Here is a 26,824-nt window from a genome sequence, read left to right on the forward strand (position 1 = left end):
TGATAGAGTCCCTCTATGCTGGCAGAGCAAGAACAAGAAACATACAGAAATCCACACGTTTTTATACAAATCAATAGGGGTTGGAACATACTTAACGAGGGTCAACACCAATCATAAGCCGGACAAAGGTTGCCATGCGAGGTTACATTATTGCCGGCCAATCATAGATCGTCCATGTGCTGATCATGTTGCTGTTAGACATCAAAGGGGATACTTCCTCACCTTCCAACCTGGAATGTTCTTCCCTGTTCCTTCTGTTCCTTATCTCCCAACTTGGAATGTCTTTCAACTTTGGCTAAGCTCGTTACCTATATTGATCTGCCATAAACATGGAGACATTCAGACCAGTCCTTGAATCACATCAAAGACTCTACATTGATAAGACAATGCAAACCTGCTGACTGCACAAACATATGGCCCAGCAGAAGGCCAGGCCACCTGTACCAATCTCAGTTACTAACTAATTAACCCTTTCTAACCATTTTGCATTCTGCTTCTTTGCCACGTAGGCATCTTAATATTTTACCGAAAACTGACCACGTAGGGATTCTCAGAGTAGCCTGCTGACCTGATTGTTTAGGTTCGTAAATGAGTGATGGCTATATGGATGAGGTACTGGAGGATACCTGGTGACCATGGAACTGTGCCGCAGCATGAATGCCTTCGAGAGAAGGAAGGAAAGAAAAAATGGGCAAAAATGAATGGAAAGAAAAGTTTTCTTTACGTTTTGAAAACTGGATTGTGTAGAGTGTTTGATCTTCTATCTAATTAGTCAGTAACACTGGGCATGCCTTATGAGAACAAACTTTATTTTACAACAAGTCTTCAGCCTATGATTTATGCTCTGTAATGACATGACTTCAAATAAGCTCATTACATGAGTACTTTTGATTTAAAAAATATATTTCCACTGGGGCTGCATCTTGTTAACACTTTTGCTTTAATTTTACAGATAACTTGCTGGAACTGAATGCAGACAATGCAAATGGCTTTCTTGAGCCACAGGACTCTCAGTATCGAGGTGCTCATAAATGTGATGTTTGTTTCCAAGTGTTTCCTAAGTACAATCAATTACAGCGCCACCTACGGGAGCATGAAGAAAATGACAAGGTAATCGCACTGCTATTTTTGCCCCTTCAAAGGTTTCAAAAATCAACAGCCTTCAAATAAAAATATAATGGCGAGCTTATTTAAATAATATCATAAAAGCAATCGTATCAATATCACATACTGAAAAGATAAAATATGCTTCCCCTCTCCCCACCCCCCCCAAGGCTCAACTGGTTACGGCAGTATGTAGCGGAATCATACAGATCAGGAAAGGTCCAGGTTCAGTTTCGTAATTTATGTTAAGTTAGCTGACCCTTGCTGGAAATGTGTGCATGCAGAGATTGGGTAAAAAAACAGGATTTGCCTTGGAGAAAAGAAGATTAAACCAAAATACCTTTTGAACCTGTGGTGAAATTTTTGAAAAGCTGTAAGCGTTTGCAGTGTTTGATGTTATATTGTAGGATATCTCGTAAAGTATGGCAATGGCTCTATTTTAGCCAAGAAAAAGTTTTTATTTACATTTTTTTATATTTTGAAACTCCTAACTTTTTTGCTTTGTCTGTGTAAACAGCCTTACCGGTGTGATCAATGCCCAACATCCTTTAATATGGAGTTTAATCTCATATTACACAAGGCTACTCACGATGCCAATGACCCGACTTGTCCTGTCTGTAGCAAAAAGTTCTCCCGTGTGGCCAGCCTTAAAGCTCACATTATGCTACATGAAAAAGAGGAGGTGAGTGTTCACTGCTTGCAATCTACATTCACTTTGCACCTAATCAAATCTAAAATACATTTCATGTGCCAAAGAATGATAGAAATAACTTGAAATTGCTGTTGCAACGAAACAGGAAAACAATTATGACAGTGATTGAAAAGATGTGAGCTTAAATTTGTCGAACTCTTCTGTCATGACATGTTTTGAAACTGATAAATGTTTCAATATAGACAGCAAAGAAAATTAACTTACCATCTTTTATAGGATTACGATTCTTTTAAATAATAATGGATCTTCTGCAGTGCTGATTGTGGTGAATTCAGATGATTCTCAGTTTTATAAAGACAAGAGTGTTATAATGTATAATGCTCAGGTTAATAAGATTTTTATTCTTGTTTGATCAGGGAACTTTGCAGATTGGAACATGGTTGTCCATTTCAGGCTGCACTCAGAAGCACCTGGCATTTTAAGATTGTATCTGTGATGTCTTAAATGTGATATTAGGGGTGTGACATCTTTGTGTACTAGACACATTGTTTCATCATCTATTAGTTTTATAATCTACTATTAGTAATATTACAGGAGTACTAGAAATATATGTATTTTTTTATATATATATATATATATATATAAATGCAAAAGCTGAATTAATCAGTTCACATCTGGTTCTATTTTTCCTCTGCAGTCTAAAGTTATCCAAGGTCAAGCTAAGTCTCTCCTGGGATTTTGACTTTTGACACTGAATTATTTCCAGAGATTGAAGTCATGGCAGAGAGAGATTGATGATTTTTGTTGCAACTGATTCTGTGTCCTAAGATTTCAGTTCAGTCAAGTATCCACCACCAAATAACTTCAGAACACTGGCATATGTTTGGATATGAAATACTGATAGCCTGCTATTAATCCTTCAGGATCAATCTTTCCTACTTACTTGGATTACTTGGCAGCTGTAATAATGGCAGCTCATTTACTGTCAACTAAAGAAGTCAGAGGTCATAAGAACATAAGAAATAGGAGCAGGAGTAGGCCATACAGCTCCTCGAGCCTGCTCCGCCACTCAATAAGATCATGGCTGATCTTCGAACTCCATTCCCCTTTCCTGCCCATTCCCCATATCCCTTGATTCCCTTAGAGTCCAAAAATCTGTCAATCTCTGCCTTGAATATACTCAACGACTGAGCATGGGGTAGAGAATTCCAAAGATTCACAACCCTCTGAGTGAAGAAATTCCTCCACATCTCAGACCTAAATGGCCAACCCCTTATCCTGAGACTCTCCAGCCAGGGGAAACAGCCTCTTAGCATCTACCCTGTCAAGCCCTCTTAGAATCTTATATGTTTCAATGCAATCTCCTCTCATCCTTCTAAACTCCAGAGAGTATAGGCCCAATCTCTTCTCATAGGACAACCCTCTCATCCCAGGAATCAATCTAGTGAACCTTTGTTGCCACCGCTGTTATCCACGGATGGATCACTTTTCCCATGGAGTTTTTAATTCCTCAATAGAATGTATGTTTGTTGCGAATTATGAATTATTTCTTTAAATGTTCGCCCTTTTAATCTAATTTTCCAATCTACCGTAGCCAATTCTCCCCTCATACCTATGTAATTGGCTTTGTTTAAGTTTAAGATTCTAGTTTCGGACTTATGTATGTCACTCTCGATCTCAATGTGAAATTCTATCATATTATGATCACTCTTTCCCAGAGGATCCCTTACTATGAGATTACTAATTAACCATGTCTCATTACACAAGACAAGGTCTAAAATAGCCTGTTCCCTGGTTGGTTCTATGACGTATTGTTCTAGGAAACTGTCTCGAATGCATTCCATGAACTCGTCCTCTAAACTACTTTTGCCAATTTGATTTGCCCAGTCTATATGAAGATTAAAGTCCTCCATGATTATTGCATTACCTTTGTTATCTATTCTTAGATATGCCCCTTGGCAACTTGACAAAGGAATGTTGTTGACATCATATTAGAAGATGTCATTCAGCAATTGGCATTGTTACCTGATCGGGTGCAGTAACCTAGATGTTATGGTACTGGACTAGCAAACAGAGGTTTTGGGTTTAAATTACACCATGGTGAAATTTAAATTGAACTCTAAAAATCTGATAATTAGCATCAGAAAAATAACCATAAAAAGCTGTTAGATTTTCATAAAAAGTCAACTGGTTCACTTTAGGGAAAGGAACATGCCACTCTTACCTGGTCAAGTGACTCCTTTAATAAGTGTTTAGCTCAGTGTCCTCTGAAGTGGCCTCCACAACCTTCTCAGTGCAATTAGGATGGGCAATGAATGTGACAATCACAATTCAATTTCTACAGCACAAAACTGCCTGTAATTTGCAATTTAGCAATTTCGCTCATAACCTGGTTGAACTAGCAAGTAGAGACTCACTCTCCGAACTTTGTTGTTTTCACTTGACATGAAGGTGTTGTTAAGTTGCCCATTAGTAAATTGGGCTAGTAGATTAACTTCATAAATGTTCTGTTCCCAAGCTGTGTAGAACTGGTTGTTTTTGATTGCTGGTCAGGTGTATTGTTGATGAAATGACATAATTATGCCATTGTAGCACCATTAATTTATGCATGCACACCAGCTTAAAAATTCCAAGTTTCCAGTTGTGCTTTGTGGACTTTGTGCTGACTGGTTGAGAGTGCATCAGATACAAACTGCCAAGCCCTGGATTGCCCAACATAAATGAAATATAAGGACGGTTGATGTGGAAAGTGGAAAAACCCATATTGGTGGGTTTGAGGTTGTTGAGACAGAATATAGGTGCATTTCACACGCTAGTGAGTACAGAAATAGGAAGATAAGGCAGGTTAATGTGTGGCTAGAGACATGGTGCTAGAGTGAGCTTCAGATTCTTGATGCAGGAGGGATCTGTTCAAGACGGACGGGTTGCACCTCAACAGAGCTGGGACCAATGTCCTCGCGGGGAGGTTCACTACCGCTGGGGAGGGTTTAAACTAATTTGGCAGGGGGATGGGCACTAGGACGTAGCATTAGAAAAGAGAAACAAGGTGAACAAAGAATTGGGAGAGACAGATAAGACTAGAGTAAGAAATAGTACAGTATTAGGTGGGATCAGACTAAGAGAGAATATGAGAAGGTCCAGGATAGGTTTAGAGTGCGTGTGTGTAAACGCACAATGCGTGGTAAATAAGGTTGGTGAGCTGCAGGCGCAAATAGCCACATGGGAATATGATGTTGTGGCGATACCGGAGACCTGGCTGAAAAAAGGGCAGGATTGGGTATTAAATATTCCTGGATACAAGATGTTCAGGAAAGATAGGGAAGGAAAAAAAGAGTGAGGGATGTTAGTATTGATTAAGGAGAATATTGCAGTGCTTGAGAGAGAGAGAGAGAGAGAGAGAGAGAAGATGTCCTTGAGGGGTCAAGGACAGAATCTATTTGGTTAGAGTTAACAATAGAGGTGCCATTACACTACTGGGTGTATTCTCTAGGCCACCAATTAGTGGGAAGGATATAGAGGAGCAAATTTGCAGGGAAATTACAGAGAGGTGTAAGAACTATAGAGTAGTGATAATGGGGGACTTCATCTATCCTAATATAGACTGGGATAGTAATAGTATAAATGGCAAAGAGGTGGAGGAATTTCTGAAGTGTTAACTTTCCGGCCCAACGAGGAAGGAGCATTGCTGGATCTAGTTCTGGGTCAAGTGGAGCAAGTGTCAGTGGGGGAACATTTCGGGAACAGTGATCATAGTATCATAAGGTTTAGATTAGTTATGGAAAAGGACAAGGAGCAATCTAGAATAAAAATACTTACTTGGAGGAGAGCCAATTTCAGTGAGTTGAGAACGAATCTGGCCCGAGTAAATTGGAATCAAAGATTGGCAGGCAAAACTATAATTGAACAATGGGCGGCCTTTAAAGAGGAGATGGTTCGGGTACAGTCTAGGTACATTAACACGAGGGGGAAAGGTAGGGCAACCAAACCAAGAGCTCCCTGGATGACGAAAGAGATAGAGAGTAAGATGATGCAGAAAAAGGGGGCGTATGATAGATGTCAGATTGATTACACAAGTGAAAAACAGCCTGAGTATAGAAAGTGCAGAGGAGAAGTGAAAAAGGAAACAAGAGGGGCAAAGAGAAAGTACGAGAATAGAGTGGCGGCCAACATAAAAGGAAATCCAAAAGTCTTCTATTGGCATATAATTAGTAAACGGTAAGTAAGAGAAGGGATGGGGCTGATTAGGGATCAAAAAGGAGATCTCGCATGTATGCAGAGGGCATGGCTGAGGTACTAAATGAGTAATTTGCATCTGTCTTTACCCAGGAAGAAGATGCTGCCAAAGTCACAGTAAAAGAGGAGGTAGTTGAGATACTGGATGGGCTAAAAATTGGTAGAGGTGGTACTAGAAAGGCTAGCTGTACTTAAAGTAGATAAGTCACCCGGTCCGGATGGGATGTATCCTAGGTTGCTGAGGGAAGTAAGGGTGGAAATTGCAGAGATGCTGGCCATAATCTTCCAATCATCCTTAGATACGGGCATGGTGCCAGAGGACTGGAAAATTGCAAATCTTACAGCCTTGTTCAAAAAAGGGTGTAAGGATAAACCCAGGCCGGTCAGTTTAACCTTGGGGGTGGAGAAGCTTTTAGAAACGATAATCCGGGACAAAATTAATAGTCACTTAGACAAGTGTGGATTAATAAAGGAAAGCCAGCACGGATTTGTTAAAGGCAAATCGTGTTTAACTAACTTGATTGAGTTTTTTGATGAGGTAACAGAGAGGGTTGATGTTGTGCATATGGACTTTTAACAGGCATTTGATAAAGTGCCACATAATAGGCTTGTCAACAAAATTGAAGCCCATGGAATAAAAGGGGCAGTGGCAGCATGGATACAAAATTGGCTAAGTGACAGGAAACAGAGCGTAGTGATGAACGGTTGTTTTTCTGACTGGAGGAAGGTATACAGTGTTCCCCAGAGGTCGGTACAAGGACCACTGCTTTTTTATATATATATTAATGACTTGGATTTGGGTGTAAAGGGCACAGTTTCCAAATTTGCGGATGACACAAAACTTGGAAACGTACTAAACAGTGAGGAGAATAGTAACCGACTTAAAGAGGACATAGCCAGGCTGGTGGAATGGGCGAACACATGGCAGTTGAAATTTAATGCAAAGAAGTGCATAGTGATACATTTAAGCGGGAAGAATGAGGAGAGGCATTATAAATTGAATGGTACAATTCTAAAGTGGGTGCAGGAACAGCGAGACGTGGAGGTATATATTCACAAATCTTTGAAGGTGACAGAACAGGTTAAGAAAGTGGTTAAAAATGCCTACGGGATCCTGGGCTTTATAAATAGAGGCATAGAGTACAAAAGCAGGGAAGTTATGTTGAATCTTCACAAAACACTGGTTTCGCCACAATTGGAGCATTGGGCTCTATTTTGGCACCCGCGATCGGGTGCGTGCCTGGCGGGTGGGGGGGGGCTCCGAAAATCGGGGATTCCCGGGGCGGGTCGGGAGCCCGGTTCCAACCCGCTCACTTCCAGGTTCCCCACAGATGTGCTGACATGCGCGCGCAGCCCCCGCATGTGGGACTCCCGCAGGCAATTAAAGCCGGCGGGGTGCCACTTAAAGTATTAATCTTGGTATTTCAGGTTGTTTACAGACCTGATTAACGAGATATTTCAGGAGGGTTGGGATTTTACAAACAACTGGGACTGTTTCCTGTACTGGGGGAAACACTCCCAGTTCAAATAGACGTGTTGCAGCCATCAGCCTGTGGCAGCTGCAAAGGTCCATTTGACAGGTGTGGGGGGGGGGAGACCCTCACTCATTGCAGAAGGCCACTCTGTCACTTTGGACAAAGTTTGGCCTCCACCACCCTCCTCCTAACAAAATTCACCAACTTGCACACTTACCCTGGTGTCCAGACATATGTACCTACCTTGCGGACCCCCTCAGATGTACATCTTCTGGATGGGGGCCGCCGTAGCTGCAGTCATGACCTCCTCGGAGGGCGTACAGCATCACAAGCCTCGCCGGCCACCTCTGACACGTGGAGCTCCACAACACAGTGTTGGGACACATCCACCTGCACAGCAGGAGGAAGGGCAATGGCAGAGAGAGATGCGTCGCAGAGGGCACTACCCTCGCCACAGGGTCCACAGACCGAGGCTCAGCTTCCTGGACCTCTCTGAGTAGCAGTGCACACGGAGGCTCAGAGTCACTCGACATGTAGTCGTGGACATCTGCAGCCTCCTTGATGCCGAGCTGCTCCCGGCTGGCCCGAGCACCACCATCTTACCTGTTGCTGTCAAAGTCACCACTGCCCTCAACAACTTCTCCTCCGCATCCTTCCAGGGTGCCATCGGGGACATCGCCAACGTCTCTCAGTCGTCTGCACAAAAGAGCCCTGCAAATACACCTACACCCACTCTGCAGTGACACAATGGGTGGCATCAGGTGTGGGTCTTCATAGTGATCCTCAGGAAAGGGCATTATTGCACAAACCAGACAAGATTCACAAAGACGTGGCAGTAGTGGTGCCAATATAATATGTAATGTGAGTTGATCAGAAATTCAGTAGAAGTAAAAACAATGACAAACCCTCAAACACCCTTGTGCATCCCCTTCATGCTCACGATACGTTTGCCTTACGCTATGTGATGCATGCCCTGTGGCTGCAGCACCGGTAGTGGCAGGTTGAGCGAGGCTGACTGTGAAAGAGATGCTTGAGAGGGTGAGTATGAGATAGAGCCATGAGATTGTATGAGGATTGGGTTGAGTGGTAGTGGCGGGGTGAGTACTGGTGAGGTGAGTAAGTGCAGGTAAGATGAGGATGAGGTTTGAGTGGGTGCGAGGGGTGACGTGACAAGAGTAGTGTTGGCAGTGCAGAAGGAGGTGTGGGGTGGGGGCGGTGATGTGGCAGACGGAGTGTAGGGGAATGAGTAGGTGTACTCACTTTGGCTGACCTACTTAGGTCATTGAAGCGCCTCCTGCACTGTATGCAGGTGGGCGATATGTTGGTGGTGCAGGTGACCTCCTCTGCCACCTCGAGCCAGGCCTTCTTGGTGGCAGAGGCAGGCTGCTTCCTCCCGCCTGCCGGGGGGAAGTTCTCTGTCCTCCCCCTCCTCCTCACCCCATCCAGTAAGAGCTGGAGTAAGGCATCATTAAACCTGGGAGCAGCCTTCCCCCTGGGCTGCTCCATGCTGTAATTTTTCCTATTTCTTGCAGCATCAGTCAGTGGAGGACTGCCCCTTCAAATAGAGCTCCTCCAGCTGACAGACCTTACCGCGCATGCGCAGTCCACCCACCGCGCAGCTCAGCAGCGGGGAACCCGGAACAAGAGGTAAGTGGATCCAACCAGCCTGCGATTGCGCGCGGGGCAGACTGATTTCACCGGGCGCGTTACCCACGAGCCCAATTGCCCCCCCCCCCCCCCGCCGAGAACCCGCCGTCCTGGTAATATCGGGCACATTGTGTCTAATTCTGGGCACCACACTTTTGGAAAGATGTGAAGGCCTTAGAGAGGGTGCAGGAAAGATTTACTAGAATGGTTCCACGGATGAGGGACTTCAGTTATGTTGATAGACTGGAGAAGCTGGGGCTGTTCTCCTTAGAGCTCAGACGGATAAGAGGAGAATTGATAGAAGTGTTCAAAATCATGAAGGATTTAGATAAAGTAAATCAAGAGAAACCGTTCCCATTGGCAGAAGGGTCGAGAACCAAAGGACATAGATTTAAGGTGATTGGCAAAAGAACCACAGGCGACGTGAGGAAAAACTTTTTTACACAGCGACTGGTTATGATCTGGAATGCACTGCCTGAGAGGGCGGTGGAGGCGGATTCAGTCATGGCTTTCAAAAAGGAATTGGATAAATACTTTGAAAGGAAAAAAATTGCAGGGCTATGGGCAAAGAGTGGGGGAGTGGGACTAACTGGATTGCTCTTACAAAAAGCCAGCACAGGCTCGATGGGCTGAATGGCCTCCTTCTGTGCTGTAACTACTCTATAATTTACATTACACGTTTAGCATCGATGTGAAGCAGTTTCAGCACCAATGCAAAACTTAAGTAATGAGAATTGGGTGTTGAGGCCTAAACTGACTCTGAAGTAAAGTAGAGTGAGCTGCCTCCTCCAGGGAGTAACTCTCCTCTTTGTTGTAGCGTCAGTTCAAACCCTGACTCCTGATTCACATTGCATCTGCACTATAACTGTCGTAGTGTGCAGTTGTAACGTAAGTACATCCTGCTTATACTGCACCTGATAAAGGAGTCCCAAATCTTCCACAGGATGCCAAAAGTGGGATAGTATTATTTTCTCAGTAACACTATCACTGACTTTGAGAGGGTCAGAGATCTGTCCAGGAAAGCACAACAAATAGAAAAGTATACCTATGTACAGTATATGAGACAAAATCTAAATCTGATATGTAGCAACAGAATAGAGTCTGAACCTTGAGAAGAAAAATGATGGAGTCAATGACATAAGCACATAAGAAATAGGAGCAGGCGTAGGCCAATCGGCCCCTCGAGCCTGCTGCGCCATTCAATAAGATCATGGCTGATCTGATCCTAACCTCAAATCTAAATTCATGTCCAATTTCCTGCCCGCTCCCCGTAACCCCTAATTCCCTTTATTTCTAGGAAACTGTCTATTTCTGTTTTAAATTTATTTAATGATGTAGCTCCCACAGCTTCCTGGGGCAGCAAATTCCACAGACCTACTACCCTCTGAGTGAAGAAGTTTCTCCTCATCTCAGTTTTGAAATATAGAAGCAACAGTGACATACGGTAGAATCCTCTAATAGTAAAAAATTTTGTTTGTCATAATAAAACTTTGTTATATCAGAAGCTGAATTGTGTGTTTTCTGATGGTTAATGAGATGAGGAAAGCAGGTTCAAGCCCAGTTATAGCAAAGTGTCAGCTCAATATGACCCTGTATTCTCAACATTGATTTATGGCGTCAAGTACAAAAAATGTGTTGCATTCTCTGCTTCAGCATCATGGCTGAAACTGGTTGCACGTTTCATAATAAGATTTCAGTAGGAAGACTTCCTGTTTACAGCCAAAAAGAATCCATAAAGAAGTTACTACAAAATGCTCTGGTGATGTCACCCGAGTGAATCGCATTGGTGTAAAGCAAGACACAAGGCGCAAGGCACAAGTCAGGAGTGTGATGGAATACTCTCCACTTGCCTGGATGAGTGCAGCTCCATCAACACTCAAGAAGCTCGACACCATCCAGGACAAAGCAGCCCGCTTGATTGGCACCCCATCCACCACCCTAAACATTCACTCCCTTCACCACTGGCGCACAGTGGCTGCAGTGTGTACCATCCACAGGATGGGACATGGGAACAACACCACCTGCACGTTCCCCTCCAAGTCACATACTATCCCGACTTGGAAATATATTGCCGTTCCTTCATCGTCGCTGGGTCAAAATCCTGGAACTCCCTTCCTAACAGCACTGAGGGAGAACCTTCACCACACGAACTGCAGAGGTTCAAGAAGGCGGCTCACCACCTTCTCGAGGGCAATTAGGGATGGGCAATAAGCTGTTGTCCTCTGGTTACCGACCCTCCTGCCAATCAGTTGCAGTAAGTTCATGCGACAGCTTTGTTGTTGTTGGGAAGCGGATGAGACGAGAAACGTTCCCATTGGGAGGAAGGGAACATCAGTGACAGTTGTCTAAAGTTGCACCTATTACAAAGGAGAGGCTTAGAGCAGGTCACTGCCCTGCCTGTTGGCATACTGAGCACGGAGAAAGGGCGTGGGAAGAATCAGTACCATATCAAAGCAAAATAATCAGTTTAACTTTTTAATAAGATAGTAAATGTTACTAATTAGCTGTCAAAAATTATGGTGAATTTATCTAAGACTAATACTTGTAATTTTTGGTGTGCAGAAACTGGTATTGATTCCAAATGATATGACTTTGACTTAATTCTCTCCTCTGCAGAACCTGATCTGTACAGAGTGTGGGGATGAATTTACATTGCAGAGCCAACTTAGCAGACACCTAGAGGAACACCGGCAGGAGCTAAATGGAAGCCGAGTGCACGTTTGTAAGATCTGCACTAAGGAATTTGAAAGGCCCTCCCAGCTACGAGAACATATGAAATCTCACTACAGAGTTAGGTGTGTAAGATTTGAGACAGAAGTGTTATGACTTATTTACGATGTGGAGGGGGGAGGGGGGAGGGGAGGGGGGAGGGGAGGGGAGGGGTGGGGGGAGTTGAGCTAAACATTCATATTTAATTTGGGATCAATTATGTTAGCAACATTACATACAAAGAGAAGATCAAAGTATGAGGGCATATTGATTTCACCACCAGTAAAATTATGACTCTCTTTCCTATGTAGATGCAGAAAAAAAGTCATTAGACAATTGAGGGAGAAACAGTAATCTAGATTCTCTGATTGTCATTGTTTTAACACTGGTACTAACCTAATTATTTTAAATGGGTTAGCTCTGGCACTAAATAGCACCAGTTGGCAATGCTAGGTTAGTAAGTCAAAATTCACCATTCGTTGACCTGTCTTGTCAGCTGGAAGAGGACACACGGGGACAGATTTTCGTCTTTACTGCCTGGCCATTAAGCATCGCCTGAGCGGAGTGCAGAAGGGAAAGTCTATCAGGGAGGATTGCATGGCAGGAACAGAACCTGCCTGATTTTCCTTTTGTTGAAATTAAGGAAAATGCGGTAGATTCTTTAAGGGACATATGATCTTCCCTGCCAGGTGGTAAAGGAGGAAATCCACCCCCATAGCGTTGAGTGGAGCAAGAAAAGGAAGAAGAGAGAAACCATCTAGAAGTATCTGAGTCATTGTGTTTCAAATGTCAGCCATGTTATTGGTATTTCTAATATCTTTGTACAACAACAGCAACTTTGCATTTATACAGCACCTTAATGTAATAAAACATCCCAAGGCGCCTCACAGGAGCATTTTCAAACAAAATTTGACACCGAGCCACATAAGGAGATATTAGGACAGGTGAACAAATGCTTGGCCGAAGCAGTAGGTTTTAAGCATCTTAAAGAGGTAGAGAGGCGGAGAGGTTTAGGGAGGCAATTCCAGAGCTTAGGGCCTAGGCAGCTGAAGGCACGGCGGCCAATGGTGGAGCGATGAAAATCGGGGATGCGCAAAGGCCAGAATTGGAGGAGCGCAGAGATCTCGGAGGTTGTAGGGCTGGAGGTGGTTACAGAGATAGGGAGGGGTGGAGGTCATGGAGGGATTTGAAAGCAAGGATGAAAATTTTTAAATTGAGGCATGGCTGGACTGGGAATCAATGTGGGTCAGTGAGCACAGAGGTGATGGGTGAGTTGGTGTGAGTTAGGATACGGGCAGCAGAGTTTTGGAATATATGCTGATAATGTTGTTGAAGTGTAACTACTTAGGAACGTGACATCGGTGATGAAGGCTAACGCAGTAAATGTCGGATATTGTTTTGCTGTAATTTTGTTTTTTCTGTAAAATATTGCACGAGGCTTCAGTCTGATATTCATCAATTTTTGCACTCCTTAATTGCCAGGTCATCCCTGTGTACCAAACAGTACAAACGGCATGTTGATAGGTCAGGGTTCTCTCATCGCTGTGAACATTGTGGGAAAACATTCCAGAAGCCTAGTCAGTTAATTCGACACATCAGAATACATACAGGTGAGGAATGCTGTTGAAGCTACTTCATGGCTGTTTATCGGAATATCTCTTCCAAGGATCATTTAGATAACGATTCATTTTTCATGCATTCTAGTGGCAGAGTGAACAAAGAAATGCTGGTATTTAGCAATTGGATAGGTATGGTTCCTAGTTTATTCCTATAAAACAGTGGTCCATTTCTGGATTAACACAGTTTGCATAAAAGCAATAGTCAGGCTATTTGAATATTGCAAAATCTGAATTAATATTGGATAACTGTTATTTCTCAGGAGTTAATAATTGATTGTCATTTGAAAAATTTGTAGTTATTACATTGCAATCATTAATCCTTTATCATCAGATTTACTGATGATGCACTATATTATAAAAAGTGGCCTCTGTCCACTGAATGCCCATGCCCAGGCATCTCATTGGTCCATAGTAACCACATGACTATAAATGTATTATCTGCAACTCCTGCTCCCAGACGTTATGTCCTGCTCTCGACCGGTTCTTGCTCTGAAAGTCTGTTCCTGGCCTACCCTCTCCTAAGTCAGCCTCCCTGCTCCTTCTCAGGCCCACCCGCCCCCCAGGTCCCAGCCCTTCCCGGACCTAAATCCTTCTTTCCAAGCTTGAACCCCTATGCTCTATCCCACCCCAGGACCCCAGATGCTCTTTTACCAATATGTGTTGCAGCAGCTCCTGGATGTGTCAGTACTGGGTGGAGCCACAGCTCTGGATACAAAAGGGTACACATGCATAACAGACCAGCTCCTGGCTTTTTGCTGCTCCATAACCCCAGGCTACTGCCCACCCACAGTTTTTCTCTGATCCATTCAGGTTGCAGCAATTTACAAATATCCTCCCCCGCCCCACCACGGGCCCTGATGCATGGTGACCGGCATTTTGCTGCACACCCTGGTTTTAACAAAAATCAAAGGTAAATCGGTAAAGGAAATGCTGTTTGAGAGGCATTCAGAGAAAAGGAGGGAAACAGTAAGAGTGGAAGACAGACAGAAGGAAAGAATCAGAGTGGGAGACAACCAGTAAGCCAGTTACAGGATGAGCGAAAGACATTTATATAAAAAAATTCATGAGCAATGCCATGGGAGATCCATTTCCACATTTTTAAAAAATGTGTATAATTTCAGCTATATTGGCAGTAAGTAGATATAATAAAAATTATTGGTGATGAGATACAACTTGAACTGAGAACATTATTTGTGGGGGGTGGTGGGTGAGTGGGGAGATGTTTTGTAATATAAATGATAACTGGAAGTGTGAAGACTAAAAGGAATTTATTTCTTGATTGTGTTACAATTCATACTGTGGTCCCACCCATCTCCTATTCTTTGTAATATCATAACCTGCTTACCTTCAAAAAAAATTTGCCTTCTTAAAAAAGATTTTCAATTGCTTTAACTTCTTCCAGGAAGGTATGTGACTTGTCCCATTGACCAATGTGTCCTGTGATCCATGACTAGTGCAAAATAATAATTATGCAGCTAATCATTGAATGTGAAATTCAGTAACTCAAGTTAAAGAATTAAAATTGATACCGTTTTATATAGTTGAAAAAACTAAAATCTATATCTTTCATTATAAGAACAGAAGAACATAAGAAATAGGAGCAGGAATAGGCCAATCGGCCCCTCGAGCCTGCTCCGCCATTCAATAAGATCATGGCTGATCTGATCCTAACCTCAAATCTAAATTCATGTCCAATTTCCTGCCCGCTCCCCGTAACCCCTAATTCCCTTTACTTCTAGGAAACTGTCTATTTCTGTTTTAAATTTATTTAATAATGTAGCTTCCACAGCTTCCTGGGGCAGCAAATTCCAGACCTACTACCCTCTGAGTGAAGAAGTTTCTCCTCATCTCAGTTTTGAAAGAGCAGCCCCTTATTCTAAGATTATGCCCCCTAGTTCTAGTTTCACCCATCCTTGGGAACATCCTTACCGCATCCACCCAATCAAGCCCCTTCACAATCTTATATGTTTCAATAAGATCGCCTCTCATTCTTCTGAACTCCAATGAGTAGAGTCCCGATCTACTCAACCTCTCCTCATATGTCCACCCCCTCATCCCCGGGATTAACCGAGTGAACCTTCTTTGTACTGCCTCGAGAGCAAGTATGTCTTTTCTTAAGTATGGAGACCAAAACTGTATGCAGTATTCCAGGTGCGGTCTCACCAATACCTTATATAACTGCAGCAATACCTCCCTGTTTTTATATTCTATCCCCCGAGCAATAAAAGCCAACATTCCGTTGGCCTTCTTGATCACCTGCTGCACCTGCAAACTAACTTTTTGATTTTCTTGCACTAGGACCCCCAGATCCCTTTGTACTGCAGTACTTTCCAGTTTCTCGCCATTAAAATAAAACTTGCTCTCCGATTTTTCCTGCCAAAGTGCATAACCTCACATTTTCCAATATTGTATTGAATCTGCCAAATCTCCGCCCACTCACCCAGCCTGTCTATATCCCCTTGTAGGTTTTTTATGTCCTCCTCACTCTCCACTTTCCCTCCCATCTTTGTATCATCTGCAAACTTTGATATGTTACACTCGGTCCCCTCCTCCAAATCGTTAATATAGATTGTAAAGAGTTGGGGACCCAGCACCGACCCCTGCGGAACACCACTGGCTACAGGTTGCCAGTCCGAGAATGTACCATTTATCCCAACTCTCTGCTTCCTGTTAGATAACCAATCCTCCACCCATGCCAGAATATTACCCCCAATCCAGTGATTCTTTATCTTGAGCAATAATCTTTTATGTGGCACCTTGTCGAATGCCTTCTGGAAGTCCAAATACACTACGTCCACTGGTTCCCCTTTATCCATCCTGTACGTTATATCCTCAAAGAACTCAAGCAAATTTGTCAGACATGACTTCCCCTTCGTAAAGCCATGCTGACTTTGTCCTATTAAATTATGTTTATCCAAATGTTCCGCTACTGTCTCCTTAATAATAGACTCCAAAATTTTACCCACCACAGATGTTAGGCTAACTGGTCTATAATTTCCAGCCTTCTGCCTACTACCCTTTTTAAATAAGGGTGTTACACTAGCAGTTTTCCAATCTGCCGGGACCTTTGCCGAGTCCAGAGAATTTTGGAAAATTATTACCAAAGCATCCACAATCCCTACTGCCACTTCCCTCAAGACCCTAGGATGTAAGCCATCAGGTTCAGGGGATTTATCCGCCTTGAGTCCCATTAATTTACTGAGTACCAATTCCTTAGTGATTTTAACCGTATTTAGCTCCTCCCCTCCTAGAGCCCCCTGTTTGTCCAGTGTTGGGATATTCTTAGTGTCCTCTACCGTAAAGATTGAAACAAAATATTTGTTCAGCATTTTTGCCATCTCCATGTTTCCCACCATTAATTTCCCAGTCTCATCCTCTAAAGGACCTACGTTTGCCTTAGCCACCCTTTTTCTTTTTATATAACTGTAGAAACTCTTGCTATCTGTTTTTATATTTTTTGCTAATTTATTTTCATAATCTATCTTCCCTTTCTTAATCAATCCTTTAGTTACTTTTTGCTGTCTTTTGAAGACTTCCCAATCTTCTATCCTCCCACTAAGTTTGGCTACCTTATATGTCCTTGTTTTTAGTCGGATACTATCCTTAATTTCTTTACTTAGCCACGAATGGCTGTCATTTCTTTTACACACTTTTTTCCTCAGTGGAATATATATTTTTTGAAAGTCGTAAAATAACTCCTTAAATGAACACCACTGTTCATGTACCGTCTTACCCTTTAAATTATTTTCCCAGTCCACTTTGATCAATTCCGCTCTCATACCATCATAGTCTCCTTTATTCAAGCTCTGTACGCTTGTTTGAGAACCAACCTTCTCACCCTCTAATTGGATATGGAATGTAACCATGTTGTGGTCACTCATTCCAAGGGGATCCTTAACTAGGACATTATTAATTAATCCTGGCTCATTACACTGGACCAGGTCCAAGGTTGCTTGCCCCCTTGTAGGTTCAGTTGCATACTGCTCAAGAAATCCATCCCTAATGCACTCAATAAACTCTTCCTCAAGGCTACCCTGCCCAATTTGATTTGTCCAGTTAATATGATAGTTAAAATCCCCCATAATTATAGCTGTTCCCTTATTACATGCCCCGACTATTTCCTGATTAATACTTCTTCCAGCAGAGTTGCAACTATTAGGAGGCCTATATACTACGCCCACGAGTGTTTTTTGCCCCTTATTATTCCTTATCTCTACCCAAACTGTTTCATTATCCTGATCCTTTGTCCCAATATCTTTTCTCTGTATTACAGTGATTCCTCCCCTTATTAACATAGCCACCCCACCTCCCCTTCCTTCCTGCCTGTCCTTCCTGATTGTTAAATACCCTGGCATATTTAATTCCCAGTCGTTGTCACCCTGTAGCTATGTTTCTGTAATGGCCACAAGATCATACCCTGACGTCGTTATTTGTGCCGTTAACTTGTCCATTTTGTCACGAATGCTACGTGCATTCAGATAAAGAACTTTCAAATATGTTTTGTGACACTTAGTTCCTGCTTTTTCCTTTTTTAACACTTTACCTTTTACTCCATACCTTCTGTCCCTTCCTGATACGCTCTCCTCTGTCTCCCTGCTCAGGTTCCCAACCCCCTGCCACAGCTTTGATGCTGGGTTAATCGCCTTACGCCTTCTAGTTTTCATTTTATCTGTCGTGCCTAAAGTGCCTAAAGTACACTTTCTTTCCGCTGCTCTATGCTTTTCCCTTTCACTTGTTCTTGAACAACTGTTTGTACTATTTGTATTGTAGATTACCCCTGGGTCTTCCCCTCTCTTGCTGCTCTCAACTTTATTCCCTTCTGACTCCCCGCTTATTGGTGTTGAAGTGTATGTAAATAAGTGCCTGTAAATAATATTTTATATTCGATTGCCAGTGTGTTTAATTATTTATATAGGGAAAATTGTGAGATTGTGAGCATTTACTGGCATGGATTAACCCAATGATTAGTGTTATTGCCATAAAGTTAACCCAACACATAATATGACTAGTGTTATTGCCATAAAGCTAACCAACACATGATATGTCTAGTGTTATTGCCATAAAGTTAATAGCCAACACATTGTATGATGGATATACTTTTGATTTTTTTTCGCTACAAACTTCTCTGTACTTACCAACTTTTAATTTTATTCTGCAACTTAGGTGAACGACCATTTAAATGTGGCGATTGTGGGAAAGCTTTCAACCAAAAAGGAGCGCTGCAAATCCACATGATCAAGCACACAGGCGAAAAACCTCATTTTTGTGTTTTCTGCCCAGCGTCCTTTTCACAGAGAGGCAATCTACGAGCACACATACAGAGGGTTCACACTGAGGTATTGGTATTCCCGTAATGGGTAGTAAGTGTTTCAACCGGCCTTCATAGCTTGACATAATCCAGAATTAAAGTGGTTTAAATTTGGCTACATTAGCACAATACTGCTATTTTGTGAACTGCACCTCATTTTGCCTTTTTTTAAACTGACTCAGTACAGTGGTGCTTCAGTAAAGTGTGGTATTTTCTGGAAACCTTCTCCCTCTGACTATTTTGATAATTAATTACTAGTTTCTTTCTTGTTTGTCAGTCAGTCATGTGTTAACCATATGCTGCCTCCCTGATTTTTTTTTAGATGATTAACAATGAATCCTAAAACAAGTATGTTCTATAGCTCGGGAATAAAATTTCAAAATCCAACTCCAACTGTGGTGCCAAATCAATACTAAATCTTCGTTGCTGTCCCACCTCTGGATGACGGTGCCTTATGAGCATTTCCAAAGGCTTTCATAATTTTTGCACTCCTGTTCTGACACTTCCCATTAATTGCCTGCCTCCCTTTACATGTTACTTGCATGCAATTTTCTGCTCCCAGTAGTAGTGTGCACCCTGCACTCATTCAAAGCAGGACCAATGTATAACTATGATAATGAACTGACCTCAAACAGCACATTTTGTGTCAATATCTACCCTATCAACACCTTTAATCATCTTAAACAACTCAATATGATCACCCCTTAATCTTCTGTACTCAGGGGAATATAAGCCTAGCCGATGCAACCTGTCCTCATAGTTTAACCCTTTTGTGTCAATTTAAAAACATAGGAACATGAGTAGGCCATTCAGCCCCTCAAATCTGTTCAATTAGATCATGGCTGATCTGTATCTTAACTCGCCTTGGTTCTGTAACCCTTAACACCCTTGCCTAACAAAAATCTATATCAGTTTTTAAATTTTCAATTGACTCCCAGCCTCAACAGCTTCCTGGGGGAAGAGTGTTCCAGATTTCCACTACCCTTTGTGTGAAGAAGTGCTTCCCGACATCACCTCTGAACGGCCTAGCTCTAATTTTAAGATTATGCCCCCTTGTTCTGGACTCATAGAGAGAAATGGTCTCTTTCTCTCTATCTACCCTATCAACTCCTTTAATCATCTTAAACAACTCAACATGATCACCCCTTAATCTTCTGTGCGCAAGGGAATATAAGCCTAGCCTATGCAACCTGTCCTCATAATTTAACCCCTTTAACCCAGTTATCATTCTAATGAATCTGCACTGCACCTGTTTTAGCCATTCTGGTGTAAATTGCATTCATATTGGAAAATCTAGGCTTCAACAGCCTCAATTCAATTCCTAGTGGATGTGTGTCTGCAGCACAAGAGTACCCATAACTGGGCATAAATTTGGCAATTTTACTCTGAACATGTAAGGATGATCCAGAGTAAAAGGAATTTTGCTTTATACCTGGCCTGTGCTATACTTAACCTGGGAGTATAAGTTGATGGAATTCAAAAAAGTGGAAAAGTTTTCCATTCTAAACACTGACAACCCTTACTAAAAAATAAAAACTAGCTCAACAACGACAACTGGCATTTATATAATGTCTTTACCGTGTTAAAACGTCCCAAGGCGCTTCACAGGAGCGATTATCAAACAAAATTTGACACCGAGCCACATGAGATAGGACAGGTGAGGTAGGTTTTAAGGAGCATCTTAAAATAGGAGAGAGAGGTGGAGAGGTTTAGGGAGGAAATTCCAATGCTTGGACCTACGATGGTTGAAGGTACGGCCACAAATGGTGGGGCGAAGAAAATCGGTAGTGCATAAGAGGCCAGAATTGGAGGAGCGTAGAGATCTCGGAGGGTTGTAGGGCTGTAGGGCTGGAGGAGGTTACAGAGATAGAGAGGGGCTCAAAGAACAAAAGAAGACCGACCTAGGGGGTGGGGTTGGGGGGGGGGGGGGGGGGGGGTAGGTCCAGGGCAGGGAAGACTGCGACTTTCGACGTGGGACCTGCTCCTCCTGGCCCCAGAAAGGCAAGTTTTACACTATACCTTGGAGGGTCTCTTCTGTCTGCAGAACAGATGCAGACCTGCTTCAGCCTGGTGTGGGGAAGCCATAGCAGCTTACTCGCTCAGGCCCCAGTTAGAATGCAATCGGGGTTCCATTGATGTACTAGGACCCCAATTTACATAAATCCATGAGGCACCCAGCTGCTAAAGGGGGGTGCCTCATACGCCTGCAGGGTCATGCAGGTTAAAATCGGAAATGGGGGCTGGGGAAAGGGTCGAATTCCAAGCGGGTAAGTAACCTGATCGTTTTTAACTCCTCACCTGCATGGTAGTGTCAATATCAACTCCAATTTCTTTTTTTAAAAATTATTTGGATTGGGGCGATCTGCACAAGGTTTTAGGAAAAAAAAATCCATGTTATATTTGAGAGTGAGAGATTTATTGTGAAGAAAGAGGCCTAAAAAACCAAGCTCAGTTTCATGATTCACACTTATTATTCTGCTTTATATCATGTGTCCTTGGATTAGCAATGAATGTATTGTATCTCTTTATTTTTGCCGGAAGCAACATGATATGTTTCAAACGGTATTACTAAATAAATGTGCTTGAGCGATTTTTAGTAGCACGCTACCTTTGATGGGCAGAATGCTTCCATACAGCATCTTTAAACAATGTTTGCACTTTTTGTTCATTTGTAATGAAGATTATAGTTACTAGAGACACGATGAAACATTAAGAGTTTAATATCTCAAATTAACTGCACTAGCCATTGTGACTAAGTTACTGTACTTCTAGTGTTTAATTTTAATGTCATTGTTTTTTGCTGAAATTACTTTATTTTTCATTTGCTCCTTTATTTCTGCTTTCTGTTTTTTAAAGGTGAAGGATGGCGACCAGCCAGCATATCAGTGTGAAGAGTGCAGCTGTGTATTCCGAAAACTAGGCAGCCTTAATGCACACATTAGCAGGATGCACTCCGATGGATCCGAATCCTCGCGAGTAATCACTGACACTGCACACAGTGTACCGGTAAATTGGACTTATGTGACTCCAGATTCATTGTTAGCCTCTGCTTAAGAAAGATATTTCTCCAAACTTATGCCAGTATTGCATGTTCCAGTTGGAAAAATATCTAAACTGCCAAAACCATGTACTGTTGTAAAGTTGTATTCAAACATTACAGCAAGTCAGTGTGATTTGTCATATTTGTCAAAATGTACTACATATTTCTCTGCATTGGACTGCATCTGTCGTATGTCCTCCTCCAATCCCCTTCACAGTTTGTCATGCTCCCTAATTTGGTATGAAGAGCAAACTTCAATATCATTTCTTTTGTGCCTATGTTCAAATCATTTATAATAATGTAAAACAAAGGAAACCTTCGCGCAGATCCCTGGGCACACCACTCCCTACAGTCCCAAAAAATCTTTTTACACTTGTTCTCTGCTTTCTCTCTTCTAGCCACCTCCATCTAGTCCCTTTAATACAGTATACTTTAATTTCTTACATGGGACTTTATCAAATGCCTGCCGAAAAATCTACAGTAACTACCACAATTCCCTTTATCTATATGTACATAAGCCTCTGTGACATATGTAATCCATTGTATAGAATAATTGCCCAGTCATTGTCTGTTCACCTATATTACTGTCGACTCATTTATAACTTAGAAATAACCTATACAAATGATCCTCTTTTGTACACTAAGAATTCACCATGATTTAAAAAATTTCCTTGACTGCAGTGTTAATGAAAGGTGATTACATCAGGACGTATGGCTTGTCATTTTGAACATTCATCCAGTACTTGTGCATGTATGCAGAATACTGCAATATGTCAAGATGGACAAAACTGTTATAAGTGACTTTAACGTATTGAGACTGGGTGTAATAATATTTATAATATGCTCGCAGATTTTTCACAATGCGTTGGAGGGAATGCAGTTATATAAAAATAGGAATGCAATACACGATGTATTATCAGGGTCAGTGATTTACAGTGACTGAATAAGTCAAATTCTGTTTTATTACTTGGTATTCTGGGATCGAATTCCGTGACTCTTCATTCTCCTGTGTTGCCTTTACGCACTCTGTTTTTCTTGCGTAGAGTTTGCAGGAGCATTGATTGTAACAATGAGTCTGATAGCGTTGTTCACTATGCCCATGTAGCAGTAACGGCTCTTTCAGGAGCAGGATGCTGTCTTACCAGAGATCCTGGATGGACTGGCTAATAGAGCTGAAGAACGCAGTTACCGCTTTACTAATATCCGTGACTGTTTTCAAAATAAACTCAGACTTTCAAGTAACATTTTCAAAAGGAATATTTCTGCAAATTCAAACTGCTGAACATTAGGGTAGAACTGGAATATAAAATAGGCTTTTGCTTTAAAATTGGGGTCTTTGAATATTAGAATATAACCATTTAACACAATATATGAAATTTCTCTTTCTCCCCCATTACAATTTACCCCCGTAAATGGGGGTTAACCACTTTTATTAATATATTAGACAAAGGAATTCCATATGAACATGATGAGCTTTTGCAGGCTAATATTTGAAGACCCCAATTGTAAAGCATTTTTGCACTATTTTATGTGAGCAAGCCTAAGATTGCAGTGCTGTAATGCTTTTGTTTTGGTTCACATATAATAATGTGGTTCCTTAAAACGATGAATGACAGTAGCCTGGTGTAAATCACAGCCTGGTTTCATTCATTTATTCATTTTTGTCACAACAGTCACTGCAACAGGCAGTTGGATCATCGCCAGTAACCTCTGCAGGAGGTCATCAAGGAGCACAGGCAGTGACTGATGTTATACAGCAACTCTTGGAGCTGTCAGAGCAGGTGACTGGAGAGGGGACACAGTCTCAGCAGCCAGTGCAGCAAATCACCATAGAGGGCAGTATCAATCAGGACATCTTGCAAGTGAGTTCTCCATCTCCACTTCACGAACTGTAGAAATAGTATTTCAATGTCAAACCAGGTTCCAAAACTTTGAACTGCTGACAGGCAAGTAAAAATGAATGAGTTGCCACCTTGTTTTTCTTTAAACAATCTTGGAGATCTGATTTAAAAACACATGAAATGGAGACATGAAATGGATTTTTTTTGTATTGGGTTTGACAGCAGAATAGCTACCTAATAAAAACATGCGCATAGAACCTTACTGAGTGTTCTTAAAACAGAATGTGTAGGCTTTTTAGTTTTACACCCTCTTTGACACTACCTTTGATATCAAACTCCCCTTGTAATTCTTCGTGCACTACTATAAAATGTGTTGTTTTGATTGCATTTGATTGTCAAAGATACACCCACCGCATGTTTTTGAACCTGAACTCACTAACCAACAGTCCAGTGTAATTTTATGTGATAGTTGTAATTTTTACCAGATATTGTATTAAATGCTTTTTTTAATATAAAAACGACTTTTTCATTTAATTACAGCAAGCCTTAGAAAACAGTGGGCTAACAACCATTCCCATCCAAGCTCATCAATCAGAGTCCGGTCAGCCAAGAGCTTCGTTATCTCGAAGTCAGTCCCAAGATGCACAGACTGCACCACTTCAGCAGGCTCAATCTTCCGCTCCGCAGGCACACCAGCAGCGCCTGGAAAAACTGTCTGGCAAGGAGAATGTGGACGTGGTGAAAAAAATGATGTTGTATCCTGGTAAGTCAGGAAATATCGGATCTGAGGGAGCTATCGTTTTAGTCAGTCGCATATGGCATTTGATGGAGAGTAATGCACAAATCTTTTCTTTACACTCATTTGTGTGTGACACCAAATATAAATTTTTAGATTAAAATGTCAAAGATTAATGCAACAAACACACAGTCAAATCATATACTATGTAAAAACAGAAAATGCTGGAAACACTCAGCAGGTCGGGCAGCATCTGTGGAGAGAGAAACAGAGTTAACGTTTCAGGTCGATGACCTTTCGTCAGAACACGTCAAATCGTACGTAAGCCAAATGTCAACTGCCATTTATTTTTTGCTGAAAATGCTTAGAGTGCAGTACCAACTTTACAAGGAGTTATACTATCCTCGTGTGAGTCACATGATCCCTGATTTTCTTTGTGCCACTTGATGGGTAATAGCAAATATTTTAAGCCCACAGTTGGTGGCACGGATTTAATTCCTTCATAAAAGTTAAACAGATACCCAGCATAATAAAATAACTGTCATCTAGGAGTGAATTAAGGTCTTCATGAAAACAATCTGATAAATGACAGGCAGTGTGATTTTAGAATGGGCTGATCTTGCCTGACCAACCCCATAGACTTATTTGAGGACTATCATCCCAAATTAATGAGGGCAGGGGGAATCTATATAATGTAGTGTACTAGACTTCCAAAACACCCTTGACAAACTATCACTTGGCAGACTCCTTTACAAACTAAGATCACATTGTAACAATGGTTAGACTTGGGCATAGACAGATAACTGGCTAAAAGGCAGAGGGTAATTGTAAGAGCATCTAGTTTGTAATGGGGGAGATTAGAGTGCAGTCTTCAAGCTTGTTTATAACACCATGCTAGGGATCACTGTGGATTGTAAGGAGGCAGTTAAGACCTTAGAAGTTATGCTTGAGCATAATGGTACTGCATATTGGAAGTAAAAATAGGGGCAAGTATATTCCTTGGGTTGGATAGGACTTGTCAAAAAGGAAGTTGAAAGAGACCACATGTGTTAGTTGACTCATCACTCATCGTAATTTTTTCTTTTTTTCCCCCTAATTTTTGTGCTCATTAAGATGAGAGGTTAGTGCCTCTTAGTGGCACTCTTCCCATTTCAAACACACTGGGCTCAATTTTGAAATGGTGGCGGGTTGGCAGCAAGAGGGGGGTTGGTGGTGAAGGTGCACGTGGCAAACCTGAATTTTAAAAAAATTACCTTTTCCGAAGCGATCGCGATGTAATTGATGGTGATTGAAGTTGTTTCTGGGTTTCGTGCCCAGCAGCCAGCCTGATTGACAGAGAGTGGAGGGCACGGGAGATCGGGGGAGGGAGAGGGGGAAATCGGGAGAGACTGAGAGGAAGACATCGGAGAGGGAGATATCAGAGCAGGGTGGAAAGGTAGGTTTATTTTGTTAATTTTTGCAAAGGTTTTTTATTTAATTTATTTTGTTTATTTTTGCCTGATCCGGCCTTTCACGTCTGGTTTCACCAGGCGTGAATCGGAAGCCATGGGAAAGCCACCCAGTAAGTTTAAAATCGTTTTAACTATTTACTATGTCAGAAATGAAGTACCTTAAGTACCTCAAGGAGGTACATTTGGTTCTTTAACTATCATCCCACCGGCTTTAATTGCCGGCCGGACTTGCACATTCGGGACGCACGCGCGTCTGTGGGAAACCCGGAAGTCGCGGGATGGGGCTGGCTTCCTCGCACGCTCAGGATTTCCCCGATTTTCGCAGCCCTCCTGCCCCCAACTTTGAAAATTGGGGCCATTGTGTCAATATCAAACACTCCCTTGTCAGGTATAGAACAGTCAGAAAAGCTTCTTCTGACTCTGTCTTAACAGTGTGCTTCAGCCCCAATTCCACAAGACCACCCCCTGCTACAACAGTGACATTTTTCTCCTTTCTCACACCAGCCATCCCCTGGCTCCTCTGTGTGAGACTGTTAATTAGTGCTAAAGTAGGGACAGTATGGAGCTGTAGGTCTATTGTGATTGCCCAAACTCATTTCTTATAGGATCCTTTTCCAGCAGACAGAGGAGACATTCATCCTATCAGTCTGGGCTAGATTTGAACCTCGGCCCCAGAGTTCAAAGGTCAAGGTCTAACCTTTTGCACCCCCCCCCCCCCCCCAGTTCTCCATTCACCACATCTAAACAGTGTAGGACAGTGAATAGGGTGATGGTTTAAAATGTCAAATCTGCTGAGTTCAAATCCCCAAAGGTTATTCTGAAACCAGTTTGTGCCCTGCTCAGGCTGCACCTGGAGTACGGTGTACGATTCTGGTCACTATGACATGAGGGGGACAAAGGGACCGATTCCCAGCGTTGGAGGGCAGAGCTCTGAAAAGCACATTGATAAGTTAGGACCCTTAGCCTCAGAGGGGACCTTATAGAACCATACCAAATGCTCAACAGAATA

At 42.2% G+C, this 26,824-nt stretch overlaps 1 protein-coding gene across 3 annotated transcripts in view; it reads left to right on the forward strand.

Annotated features, from left to right (window-relative positions):
* Positions 1-26,824, forward strand: part of LOC137320208 (zinc finger protein 236-like) — a 174,698-nt gene that overhangs the window by 43,224 nt on the left and 104,650 nt on the right. For all 3 annotated transcript variants that reach the window (XM_067981938.1, XM_067981940.1, XM_067981939.1), the window contains exons 2-9: positions 953-1,110; positions 1,622-1,786; positions 11,728-11,906; positions 13,303-13,430; positions 18,603-18,775; positions 21,604-21,753; positions 23,461-23,649; positions 24,169-24,391. In XM_067981938.1, the coding sequence (XP_067838039.1) occupies positions 953-1,110; positions 1,622-1,786; positions 11,728-11,906; positions 13,303-13,430; positions 18,603-18,775; positions 21,604-21,753; positions 23,461-23,649; positions 24,169-24,391 (1,365 nt within the window). The remainder of the gene's footprint in view (positions 1-952; positions 1,111-1,621; positions 1,787-11,727; positions 11,907-13,302; positions 13,431-18,602; positions 18,776-21,603; positions 21,754-23,460; positions 23,650-24,168; positions 24,392-26,824) is intronic.

This window comes from Heptranchias perlo, chromosome 3, assembly GCF_035084215.1.
Source record: "Heptranchias perlo isolate sHepPer1 chromosome 3, sHepPer1.hap1, whole genome shotgun sequence".
In the NCBI taxonomy this organism is placed as follows: Eukaryota; Metazoa; Chordata; class Chondrichthyes; order Hexanchiformes; family Hexanchidae; genus Heptranchias; species Heptranchias perlo.